The sequence below is a fragment of the Pleurodeles waltl genome, chromosome 10, assembly GCF_031143425.1.
Source record: "Pleurodeles waltl isolate 20211129_DDA chromosome 10, aPleWal1.hap1.20221129, whole genome shotgun sequence".
Taxonomy (NCBI): Eukaryota; Metazoa; Chordata; class Amphibia; order Caudata; family Salamandridae; genus Pleurodeles; species Pleurodeles waltl.
The window spans coordinates 178,360,396-178,373,669 of NC_090449.1; the positions used below are offsets into that span (position 1 = coordinate 178,360,396).

Genomic DNA, 13,274 nt, shown 5'->3' on the forward strand with positions numbered 1-13,274 from the left:
GGAGAGGCAAGGGCTCACCGTTTCCCGGATGGACAGAAGGCCGATAGGACAAAAGAACCACTCAGGACCTCTACCTGTGTTGGAGGAACCACACAGTTCATGTGGAGAGCAGATCCCAGCAGCCGGACGTTGTTGCCTTAAGTGTCTGCGGATGCAGGGAAGTATCTCCTTCACTTCAAGGGAGATTTATTTTTTGCTTCTTTGGTGCAGCTGAAGTCTTGTCGACCCCAGAGGATGCACAACTGTGGAAATGTTGCAATTACTGGCATGAGTGGAAGTAACAATGCTCCAAGGCAAGGTCTTCTCTGGAGTTTCAGTCTTGTTTGGTTCCTGTGAAGTCCAGCTGCGGTTCCGGTGGCCAGGAGCAGAAGGGGTCATTGAAGAGGAGCCCTGGTGGAGTATTGCATGCTGAATCTGGTGACCCACCTGTAAGAGCGTTCCTAAATAGACCTAAAGGGGGGCTTGGTCACTCTGCAGGGTGACCAACTATCACAGGGGGTCATTGACATCAGTCATGTGTCCTGACCAACCAGATAATCCCAGGGGCCTCTGCACATCTTGGTTTTAAGATGGCAGAATCAAACGTCCACCTGGAGGAGCTCTGGGCACCATCACTGGGGTGGTGATGGACAAGGGAGTGGCCACTCCCCTTTCCTCTGTGTTGTCCCGCCAGAGCAGGGACCAGGGGTCCCTGAACTGGTGAAAATCAGATTATGCAAGGAGGGCACCAAATGTGCGCTTCAAAGCAAGCCAGTGGCGTGGGGAGGCTACCCCTCCCCAGCCTTGTAACACATATTTTTAAGAGAGAGGATGTTGCATCCCCTCTTCCACAGAAAATCCTTTGTTCTGCCTTACTCCGCTTGAGCTGGTCTAGCAGTAGGAGGGCATAAACCTGTCTGAAGGGCTGCAGCAGCATGGGCTGCCTGCAAACCCTGAAAGACTGGTAGGAGCAATACTGGGGTGTCCTCTGAGAATCGCCAGATTGCATGGAATCATGCCACCAATACTGACATTATTATTGAGGTATGATTCTACCATGTTTGATACCAAACATGCCTAGGTTCGGAGTTACCATTATGTAGCTGGACCTGTGGTCAGTACATGGGTAAAATGGCTTTCCCGCACTTACAAAGTCCAATGCATGTGAACTGGAGTTTGTAGGTGCAACTCTGCATACTGTGTTACTTGTTCATCTGCAAAACCGGGATTAAGGGCCAGATGTAGGAAGCCATTTGCCTGGTGCAAACTGCGAAAATCGCAGTTTGCGCCATGCAAACAGCCTTCTGCGATGCACATTCACAATTTGCGAGTTGTTACCGACTCGCAAATTGTGAATGCGACTCGCAAATAGGAAGGGGTGTTCCCTTTCTATTTGCGACTCGCATCGCAATTCGCAGTTACCACCAGTGTCACACTGGTGGTAACTCATTTGCAAAAGGGAGGGGGTCCCCATGGGACCTCTTCCCCTTTGTGAATGTTACCCAAAAGGTTTTTTCAGAGCAGGCAGTGGTCCAATAGACCACTGCCTGCTCTGAAAAAACGAAACCAAATGGTTTCGTTATTTTTTTTTATTTTGCAACTCGTTTTCCTTTAAGGAAAACAGGCTGAAAAATAAAAAAACTGCTTTATTTAAAAAGCAGTCACAGACATGGAGGTCTGCTGACTTCAGCAGGCCACCATCCCTGTGAGTGCAGGGACTTGCTATGGGGTTGCAAAATGCGACCCACCTCATTATTATTTATGAGGTGGTTCTTTGCGACCCCATAGTGAGTCGCAGACGGTGTCTGAGACACCGTTCTGCATCAGGATTTGCGAATCTGAAATTGCAAGTCGCACCGACTCGCAATTTCAGAATCGCAAATTCTGCTCTTGCTACATCTGGCCCTAAGTGCCTAGAGGACGCTCAGGATGCTCAGATTAGGTCTGGTGGTGGCTGAAATGTGGTTAAGGGTGCCTAGGCTGATGTGACTTATATCACAACTAGGGATACGCCGAGCATTGTAAACGGTGACTAGAGATTCAGGAAGAGTTTGCAGCGAGTTACTGGAGTGGGAAGAATCTGACTGATATCGATGTAGACGAGGATGTTCAGACAGAGGTTAAGTTTGCTGGTGGTGGTGTCCTCAGTTTGTTCTGGAAGCCCTTTGCAATGTATGTTTGAAGCCAGCTGGTGCCTCACTGTATCTTCTTCCAAACTCGTCTCCTTGGTACTTTAATACTCCAACTCTCTCTCATTACTAACTTGTGATATAAAGGCACAAGTTGGGAATGAGCAAGAGTGGAATGAGGATGGGTAGCCATATGTGCAGTAATAGCCTTTCAGATGTTTGATATTCAATATTATTGACAGGATTTTTCAAACCTCACCAAAATGTACTGATATTTAAAAGAAATCTCAGGATGATAGAGTCTAAAAGACTATTGGAATCGCCATTAAAAAAGTTCTTTCTTCTCGTTTATGGTTTTGATGGACATGGTGCTTTGCTCTTTCCATTGATGGCTGGGTGACGATGTGTGAAGTTTTGTTTGTAATTTGGTTCTTTGCTTTTCTTCGCAGTACCTACATGTGTTTCTTAACGAAGTAACCATTTTGGTTCAGGTTCAAAACGAAGCAAAGCACTCATTTTCCATGTACACACCAGAGAGGACGAAGCAGAGGTGGCCAATACGCATCGGAGCCGCCACAGAGCAAGAAATGCACGACTGGGTAAATGCGTGCGATCAAAATCAGTAAAATCACATGTATTGTAGTTTGAGAACATCTCCTGGACGCTTAATGGATTTTAAGTGGTATTTGGTGTTACACTTTACTCCCAGTACCAGAGGTTCAAGGTATTTAGACTTAATGAACATCCGTAATAAAACCAGAGCTAATGTTTCCAGATGTGAAATCAATCGAATAACTAATCGCATCATGTCATCTCGGAAAGGCCTTCTCTGCGTGCTGTTGACTTCAATTTAACTAGGCGCACCAACAATACTTTAATGCTTGTCGGTTGTAGAACCAAGTAAAGTGGACCAAGATGATATAGGCTCAAGTGCCCAAAATGGTTCACTGCGAGATAGCTGCCCACCCGTTTTGTTAGTTTTGTATTAATAATTCTGTCATATGTGTGAGGACGGGCTCCTAAAAGACACTGGACCAACCTTTCTCAGGTCAGTGCGCCGGTCACCCCATATTCAGAAGCAGCTTACCTTATCTCTGCTACTTTTCATTGTCTAAGCAATGAAAAACCCACAGGATCGAAGGTAGAATCCCTAGCTTTCTATAGACGCCTGTCATAGAGATCTTGCATGCTTCTGTAAGTAACAGTATGGTTGTTAGTTGCAAAGCAGATGCTTATTTTGCCCACATCATGCTGCCAGTTGCCAGCGCTGTCACCACTTTTGATTCATCTTGCACTAGATAACCTGATCCCAGCGGCCTGCACTATGATGCAGGACCATAGAGCAAGGAAAGCGTGTTGTGTTGTAGCACCAATACTGTCACAATACAGTTTAATTCTTCCCCAGCTCAACTCTTTTCTACATGTTTAATCTCATTTTATATTAGTCAAGAATGACGGAAACGCTGTCAGGAAATATTTAGGGCAACACAAAGTCCCGCTGGATAGGTACCTATACTTATGGTTTCTCCGGCCAGCAATATAGAGCTATTCAGTCGAGTTGTTAGGTCCCGGTCACTCACACAAATGAATCTTTAACAGGACACTATACTTACCAGACTGTTGACTCTGATTTTTTGAGCTGTAGAATAAAAATATATGGAGGGCTGGCTTTGGAATATGACACTGCTTGAAGAATGTGATTGTTTTTCGAAAGTGACATTGTCAGGGATTTTTGAAATACTTTGAAAAATGCATGTCTGTTTGTCACTAGGGTAGGAACACCAACTACCTACATTTCAGTCTGTCGCTAGTCACACTTGCAGTCCGGGGTGCAACGCAGCAGTGCTTAATTTGTAAATAAAAACGTGCCGGTGCCCACAGCCCTCCTCTTAAACACGCGGCTGCTGCAATTAAATGTGCGAACACGGAATACTGAGGCATCGTAATCCTGAAGCCATCTCGGGCCTCTTCAATCCATTTGCAGCCACTCCTCGCCCGTCAGCTCACTCTTGCAGCTTTCTCCCATTGTGACGCTTTTTCGTTTTCCTCTTCCTCCGTCTTTCCCACATGTGTCTTTTGCTCGCAGTAAATGCTTGAGGTAGAAAAATAAGTGCCGGCCCTCAAAAATAAGTGCAGGTGCTCCGCACCGGAAACAACAAGCACAAATTAAGCACTGCAGGGCAGCTATCCCCATCAGAAAGCATACGAAGCTGTGATTGGTTGCTTGCATTTCCCACCTTCCGTTTCTGCGCTGACTGCGTCATTAGCTCTATGACTGTGCAGTGGTGTTGGTTTTATTACAAAATACTGATTCATGCTCAATGCTTTCAAGACCTTAAGGCAAGACTCAATGCATGTTCTGTTACTCTCTTGTATGGCAGTTGGCTCTTCTGAGTGTGTCCTGTTCTGAAAGTCGAAGAATCCAAGGCCCTCCCTCGCACCAAGCTGTTTGGTCCGTTACCTGCAAAGGAGACATCTTTGTGTGTGAGCCAAGTGCTCAACTGGAAGCACCAACAAACCCAGAACCATGTGATCAAATGTAAGTATTCTGGCAGGTGCTGTCTCTAACCAAGGTATCAACATTTTATGTAACGTGTTAAAGAAACCCTTCAGTAGCATACCACAATCTGGATTCATAACAATGTTTACTGTACTCCAACTGTGTTTCATACAGTTTTACATTTATTTATATTTTATTTATATTCTTGAGAGATTTTTAGCTTGGGAAGGTGTCCTGCCTGTATTGTACCTGATGATGTATATTAATAATCATAATAAAGGTTTACTTAAGGATATATATTACTTGTGAGCTGATTTTACAGAACTGAAGGAACCACAAAATTATTTGAAGCTTGTGGTCCCAATGCTTTCACCCCTCTGAAAGACCCCCCCACCCCCCAGATACCGGCGTCACCTCTCACATCACTCAGAGGGACCCCGAACTGGCCATCTTATCCCTGCAGACAGCCTTCAGAGACCCTTAGCCCACATTTGTAGAACTGACCATTTTACCCCTTCAGTCTACTTTTTTTTTATCCACTCGGCCACCTCGGACTGGCCAATTGTCTCCCCTGTTGTTATTTAGGTTACCTCAGCAAGCTCTTACAACCCTTGAACAGGCTATCACTCTCCCTTAACCGTCCCTCGGCTGGCACTCACATACTCTTACCTGGCTGTCACATAACCATAGCCTGCCCTCAGATCCCCTGATATTTCATGATACAGCCCACAGACTGTATCATGTTAAAAGTTGTTATTTATGCAGCTGAAATCTCGCGTAATTCCTAATTGCATTTGTTCCCCGCTGGTTACGCATTTATGCGTAACTCTTGCCTGCAAGAGTAAATGTCTTGCGGGCTTTGTAACTGATGTAGGCATCTGTTGCAAGACGTTTTCTGCTCGGACCATCGTCTGCCAGTATATTGTGAGATTTTGTACCAAAGTACAGTTTGGATGCACATTGCTAACAAAGTGTTGCCTGGTATTTGTGTATAATGCGTGAGCTGTAATGCTTTCAGCAGAATGTTTTACATTAACTTATGTTAAATGTCAGTTCGTAATTTTCTGACATTTATAGAGAAAGATGATGCCATAAGAAAAGAAAGATGGGGGTGGTACTGGAGGTGAACAAGGAACTGTGGTGACAAATTGGATGGGGAAGGAGAGTGGATGGTCCTAGAATGGATGGGGAAGAGAGTAGAGCTCTGGGTGAGGCAAAGAGAACTTATGGGAAGTAGAGAAATAATGCAAATGAGATCATGGATAGTCAAGGATGGGTTATGAGTGAAGTAGGAAGAGCGATTGAGTGAGGGGGAGGGGGTGCAGTAAGAGTAAGCAAGGCTGTAAGGGGCTGTTGAGCCTAAGAAAGAAGAGGGTTGATGAGAATGAGTGATTGAGAAAGTCATATAGAGCGAAACTTAGTCTGAGAATCACTGCTTTTGAAATAAAGTGGAGCCAGCTTCAAAAAGGGGATAATGACTGATTTGTGATGTTTCTGATTCATGTTACCATTTTGTTTTTGGACATGCATAAATATTGAATTTTAACAGTTCCTTAATTGGTAGTTCCTAAAAATTTGGATCAGCACCTGCGATTTTTGGCTTAGGTGCCTTTGTCTACTTTGGCAAAATAATAACTTGTAATCCTATATTGAGTCAATGCCAATTGCACAATTAGCTCCTTTCAGTTATCAAAAGATGGCCATCTATGATACCGATTGCTTAAAGTGAAGGCAGAAACTGCCTCAGAGTGGGTGGCTTTAGCATCCAGTGGGATGCTAAAGCCACCCACTCTGAGGCAGTTGGCCACTGTTGTGGGTCCTGCACCAAGTTTACCCCCATGAGTGGAACGGTTTGGAATTCCTTCAAAGTGCATGTAGTCTCAAGTGTGGTTGGATGCATCACACAACTATGTCCCGTTGAAGGTAACTGTTAAAACTCAATGGATTCTTGTTCTGATAGACTTTAAATTGCTCAGATGAGGGTGCCTTCTGAAGGACACAGGTTCAACCGAGCAGTGTCCAAGTGTTTTCATTATTCCGTGGCTGATCAAATTAAATCCACGTTGTTAGGTAAAAGTACCATGTTTTATCCGCTCACCTCAAGACAATACAGTTGCTGGTATGTACAATAGAAATCGTTTTTAATGTTGTTGTTATCTTTGAAAGACATTTTGCTGACAAGGACATGTATATTTCTCCATTTCCAGGTTCTGGCGTCAGGTCGGGGGACACCTCCGAATTGTAGAATGTGGTAGCCAGGGAGTAGTGTGGGGTATCGGATATGACCACACACCTTGGGTTTATACTGGTGGCTATGGAGGAGGTTTCCTCCAAGGTAAGCATAACACAGGATTACATTTTGTTGGTAAAAGCAAGACACTTATGTTTTGTTAGCAAAATCTAGTTTATGCCTTTGCTTCTTCTCTATGAACTTATCACATCAGTACTCGAATTCAATTAAATTTGCAAATATTAATGAGGTGTATCTGAATGGGGGTATGGTCTGATTCTTTTTTTTTAATTTGTCAAGACACATCCAAAATGGTACAATAGATCAGTGACTCATGCTGTGTTCTAGTTTGGATGACAGACACTTTTTCTAATATATCTGATTTCCATGAGTAGTATCTTAAGTATGTCTACCAGACTACTTTTATTATGGCACTGCTGTCATCGTTTAATAAGAAACTTGCTTGTCCTGCCCACATGGCCTTTTGGTCTAATACTTGGATGTCAGTTCATCAAAATGCCAGGGGTTACAGAAGTGACAGCATACACTTTTTCACCTGCCCTTTCGTGAGTGAAAGTGACCACTCATGAGCTTTGACACTTGTGACATTCCAGGAAATGACATCCTAGAATGTTAAAAACCTATAATAAATGAAAGTATAGTAATAATACAAAAGATACTAAGCAGATAAAATATTGCAGTAACAAATGAAAACTTGAAGTTCATTTCACTGTACAGTAGAGAAGGGTCATTGTCAGAGTGAGCTATTTCTAGAAAAGCAGATCTGTCAGAGACATCTAGCCACAGATTCCTTACTTTAGAATCTTCCCCAAGTGTGAGACTGGATCTGAAAACATTTTTCCCATAGCACGTCTTCGCTTTGGGGAAGAGGGCGTCACACGACTCCGTATCGAGGCTGTCCCCTGGATGTGACGTCAACGGAGTCCATATAACCCCCTCACTGAAGTGCCAATGTCAGTTCCTTCTTTTCCGCGCTTGCAACATGGATCCGGTAACAGTTGGTCAGGCTGTTTTTGGCATACTTTGACATTTTGGTTGACACAACAGTGTGCTTTCTCCTGTCCATGTCTTTGGGGTTCAAACCCTGTGGGTTCCGTGGATGACAAATGTTGGCTACAGACCTCTGCTGGATTTGTATATGGTGCCTGGGCGACCGAATGTTCTGCAAGAGTGTCGTATGAAGTTTTTGGCGGCGCAGATGTCGGAGCTGTCTCAGATGTCCGTCGACCACAGTCTCCTTCTAGTACTGACGTCCATTCTCGGACCCATTCAAGGAGTCATTCTCTTAAAGATCATTCTCCATCAACTTCATGAGGTAAGTCGTGACGCAACCGGTTGAAGTTGCAGAAGTTGCCGACTTCACCGCGTATGACCTCCCACCATTTCTCAGTTGAGGAGTCGTGGTCCATGTCTACCCCGTGTCTCCTGCTTTTCCAGGGGCTGGGCTGCCTCTAAACTAGATACGTGAGTGTTACATTTCCCTTCACACTATCTTTTGCAAAACACCTTCCTCTGGAGCGCCTGTGAGCCCCAAAGAAGTGCAAAACGCCTTGACTGTGTCCAAGCTGGCATGTTCACCCTCAGCTTCAATTAGATATCCAGCTTCAGTTGACCATTCTGTTACGGAGCCAGTGCACAGACCTTCGTGGTTTCCACCTTCAGCACCTGTATTCAGTCAGTCAACTCCAGCAACTCCGCTGGCGGTGGCGATCGATGTCAAACTCCTCTCTCCCGTCCGAAGTCAAAATCGACGTTAAGGAATCGCCTTCTTGGCGCCGGTCAACGTCAGTACGGCACCACTCACGGTTATCCCTGATCTCCCTCCACATTCTGGGGAGTACCCTCATGTTTATCCTTCTGAGGGACTTGGTAGAGAGGCTACTGAAGAGTTGGAGGGTATACAATCCATTTAAGATTTTCATCGGCTTCATAGACAGTTGGCTGATCTAGCTGCAGTTAGTGACTTGGATTCTTCCCCAGCCTTAGGCTACTCCTACCCCAGCCTTGATACGGAGGTGAGTTTCTCTCTTGCTGACATGCTGAGAAGGGTTGCTGTAGTTTTGGATCTATGACTTCCTTCAGTGGAATTAACTTCAGCTAATTGATGTCTTCCATCAAAGCCAAACAGGGGTTGAACCAGTGCTTCCTTACAGTGAAGCTCTTTGTGACATTTTGTTGGGGGATTGGGCTAAGCCTGTTACAGGGGCCCCTGTTGATCGGGCAATATCTCACAGGCACAGACCTGCCCCTGGTGATTTAACTTGTCTCCTAAGACATCCTACTCATCAACGTTTAGTTGTACAGGCTGCTTTGTCCTCCGATAATATTGAGTCTCTCCCACATGTCCCAACTGATAGAGATTCCAGAAGTCTAAACATCTGTGGCAAGCATATTTGTTTCCTCCACAAGAAGAAGTGATAGGGGGATTCTGCAAGGAAAACCAACACCAGCAATGCAACAACAGTGGATTTCTGGACCTGAGTACCTGTAAGACAAGGGGACCAAGTCCAAGAGTCGCAATAGTGTCGAGAGTGGGATGGAGCCCAGGAAATACCAGCTGAGGGTGCACGGAAGCTGCCACTGGATGGAAGATTGGTGTTTTGCAAGAACGAAGAGTACTAGGAACTTCCCCTTTGGAGGATGGATGTCCCACGTCGTGAAGAAGCTTGCAGAGGTATTCCCACGCAGAAAGACCGCAAACAAGCCTTGCTAGCTGCAAGGGTCGCTGTTAGGGTTTTTGGATGCTGCTGTGGCCCAGGAGGGACCAGGATGTCGCCACGTGGATGAGGAGACAGAGGGGGTGCCCAGCAAGTCAGGGAGCCCTCACAGAAGCAGGCAGCACCCGCAGAAGTACCTGAACAGGCACTTGGAATAAGAGTGAACCGGAATCCACGCTAAGTCACAAAAGGGAGTCCCACGACACCGGAGGACAACTCAGAAGGTTGTGCGCTGCAGGTTAGAGTGTCGGGGACCCAGGCTTGGCTGTGCACAAAGGAAATCCTTGAAGAGTGCACAGGAGCCAGAGCAGCTGCAAATCACACAGTACCCAGCAATGCAGTCTAGCGTGGGGAGGCAAGGACTTACCTCCACCAAACTTGGACTGAAGAGTCACTGGACTGTGGGAGTCACTTGGACAGAGTTGCTGAGTTCCAGGGACCACGCTCGTCGTGCTGAGAGGGGACCCAGAGGACCGGTGATGCAGTCTTTTGTTGCCTGTGGTTGCAGGGGGAAGATTCCGTCGACCCACAGGAGATTTCTTCAGAGCTCCTGGTGCAAGAAGGAGGCAGGCTACCCCCAGAGCATGCACCACCTAGAAACAGTCGAGAAAGCCGGCAGGATGAAGCGATAAAAGGTTGCTAGTAGTCATCTTGCTACTTTGTTGCGGTTTTGCAGGCGTCCTGAGCAGTCAGCGGTCAATCCTTTGGCAGAAGGTAAAGAGGGAGATGCAGAGGAACTCTGGTGAGCTCTTGCATTCGTTATCTGGTGAGATTCCCAAAGCAGAGACCCTAAATAGCCAGAAAAGGAGGTTTAGCTACCTAGGAAGGGGGATAGGCTACTAAGAGAGGTAAGAGCCTATCAGAAGGAGTCTTTGACATCACCTGCTGGCACTGGCCACTCAGAGCAGTCCAGTGTGCCAGCAACACCTCTGTTTCCAAGATGGCAGAGGTCTGGGGCACACTGGAGGAGCTCTGGCACCTCCCCTGGGAGGTGCAGGTCAGGGAAGTGGTCATTACCCTTTCCTTTGTCCAGTTTCGCACCAGAGCAGGGCTGGGGGATCACTGAACCAGTGTAGACTGGCTTATGCAGAAATGGGCAGCATCTGTGCCCATCAAAGCATTTCCAGAGGCTGGGGGAGGCTACTCTTCCCCAGCCTTCACACCTATTTCCTCTCTCAGAGGAAATCCTTTGTTCTGCCTTCCTGGGCCAGGGCTGCCTGGACCCCAGGAGGGCAGAAACCTGTCTGAGGGGTTGGCAGCAGCAGCAGCAGCTGCAGTGGAGACTCCGGAAAGGCAGTTTGGCAGTACCCGGGTTCTGTGCTAGAGACCCGGGGGATCATGGCATTGGGGTCACAATTCCATGATCTTAGACATGTTACATGGCCATGTTCGGAGTTACCATTGTGACGCTATACATAGGTAGTGACCTATGTATAGTGCACCCGTGTAATGGTGTGCCCGCACTCACAAAGTCTGGGGAATTTGCCCTGAACAATGTGGGGGCACCTTGGCTAGTGCCAGGGTGCCCACACACTAAGTAACTTTGCACCCAACCTTTACCAGGTGAAGGTTAGACATATAGGTGACTTATAAGTTACTTAAGTGCAGTGGTAAATGGCTGTGAAATAACGTGAACGTAATTTCACTCAGGCTGCACTGGCAGGCCTGTGTAAGAATTGTCAGATCTCCCTATGGGTGGCAAAAGAAATGCTGCAGCCCATAGGGATCTCCTGGAACCCCAATACCCTGGGTAGCTTAGTACCATATACTAGGGAATTATATGGGTGTACCAGTATTCCAATGTAAATTGGTGAAATTGGTCACTAGCCTGTTATTTGGAAAGCAGAGAGAGCATAACCACTAAGGTTCTGGTTAGCAGAGCCTTAGTGAGACAGTTAGTCATCACACAGGGAACACATACAGGGCACATACTTCCAGGCAGGGCGACAGTGACACATAGACTAAAACAACATATATATACAGTGAAATATGGGGGTAACATGCCAGGCAAGATGGTACTTTCCTACCCCCCCCCCCCCCCCCCTCCCAAACAAAGGACAATAAGACTAGCCATAACCTGATGAGTCTTCATTGTCTAAGTGGAAATATCTGGAGAGTCCATCTGCATTGGAGTGGGTACTCCCAGGTCTATGTTCCACTGTATAGTCCATTCCCTGTAGGGATATATATATATATATATATATATATATTTCACCTTTCATTTGTTTTAGCCAAAGTAGAGGTTTGTGGTCTATCTGAACAATGAAGTGAGTGCCAAACAGGTATGGCCTCAACCTCTTCAGTGCCCAGACCACAGCAAAGGCTTCCCTCTCTATGGCAGACCAACGCTTTTCTCTAGGGGTCAACCTTCTGCTGATAAACGCAACTGGTTGATCCTGGCCTTCAGAATTAAGTTGTGATAATACTGCCCCTACCCCTACCCCTAATTCAGATGCATCAGTTTGAACCATGAATTTCTTGGAGTAACATGGGCTTTTTAGGACAGGTGCAGTGCACATGGCCTGTTTGAGCTCCTCAAAAGCTAGCTGTCCACAATACCTTTTTAGGCATCTTCTTGCTAGTGAGATCATTAAGTGGGGCTGCAATGGAGCCATAGTTTTTAATGAATCTCCTGTTATACCCAGTGAGTCCTACGAAGGCTCTCACCTGGGTCTGTGTTGTAGGGGGAACCCAATCCCTGATTGTCTGGATTTTCCCCTGAAGTGATGCAATCTGTTCTCCACCTACCAGGTGTCCCAGATAAACTACTTTCCCCTGCCCTATCTGGCACTTTGAAGCCTTGATAGTGAGGCCTGCCTTTTGCAGGGCCTCCAAAACTTTCTACAGGTGGACCAGGTGATCATCCCAGGTGGAGCTAAAGACAGCTATATCATCTAGATATGCTGCACTAAAAGCCTCCAACCCTTGCAGGAATGTATTCACCAACCTCTGAAAAGTGGCATTTTTCAAACCAAAGGGCATCACTGTAAATTGGTAGTGCCCTCCTATAGTTAAAAATGCAGTTTTAGGTTTAGCATCCTCTGCCAATTTGATCTGCCAATACCCTGCAGTCAAATCAAAGGTGCTTAGATACTTGGCAGATGCCAGTGTATCTATGAGCTCATCTGCCCTGGGTATAGGGTGAGCATCGGTTTTTGTTACCTGGTTGAGACCTCTGTAATCTACACAAAACCACATCTCCCTTTTTCCATCTTTTGAGTGAGGCTTTGGTACAAGCACCACAGGAGAGGCACAGGGGCTTTCAGAATGTTCAACCACTCCTAGATCAAGCATTTTCTGAACTTCTTGCTTTATGCAGTCCCTGACATGGTCAGGCTGCCTATAGATTTTACTTTTGACAGGCAAGCTGTCTCCAGTATCAGTTGTGTGTTCACACCAAGATGTGGTGCCTGGCACAGTTGAAAAGAGTTCAGAAAACTGTCCAAGGAGATTTATGCAGTTGTCTTTCTGTTCTGCAGTAAGACAGTTTGCTAAAACTACTCCCTCCACCAAAGCATCATCTTCAGTGGAAGAGAAGAGATCAGGGAGAGGGTCACTCTCTTCTTCCTGTCCTTCATCTGTTGCCATAAGCAGGGTGAGATCAGCCCTGTCATAGTAGGGTTTTAGGCGGTTGACATGAATCACCCTAAGGGGACTCCTGGCAGTGCCCAGGTCAACCAAGTAGGTGACCTCGCCCT

General features: G+C 46.2%; 1 protein-coding gene across 3 annotated transcripts in view; it reads left to right on the top strand.

Moving 5' to 3' along the window:
* TECPR1 (tectonin beta-propeller repeat containing 1) overlaps window positions 1-13,274 on the top strand; it is a 428,339-nt gene that overhangs the window by 238,227 nt on the left and 176,838 nt on the right. For all 3 annotated transcript variants that reach the window (XM_069210138.1, XM_069210137.1, XM_069210139.1), the window contains exons 13-15: window positions 2,558-2,707; window positions 4,490-4,647; window positions 6,816-6,943. In XM_069210138.1, the coding sequence (XP_069066239.1) occupies window positions 2,558-2,707; window positions 4,490-4,647; window positions 6,816-6,943 (436 nt within the window). The remainder of the gene's footprint in view (window positions 1-2,557; window positions 2,708-4,489; window positions 4,648-6,815; window positions 6,944-13,274) is intronic.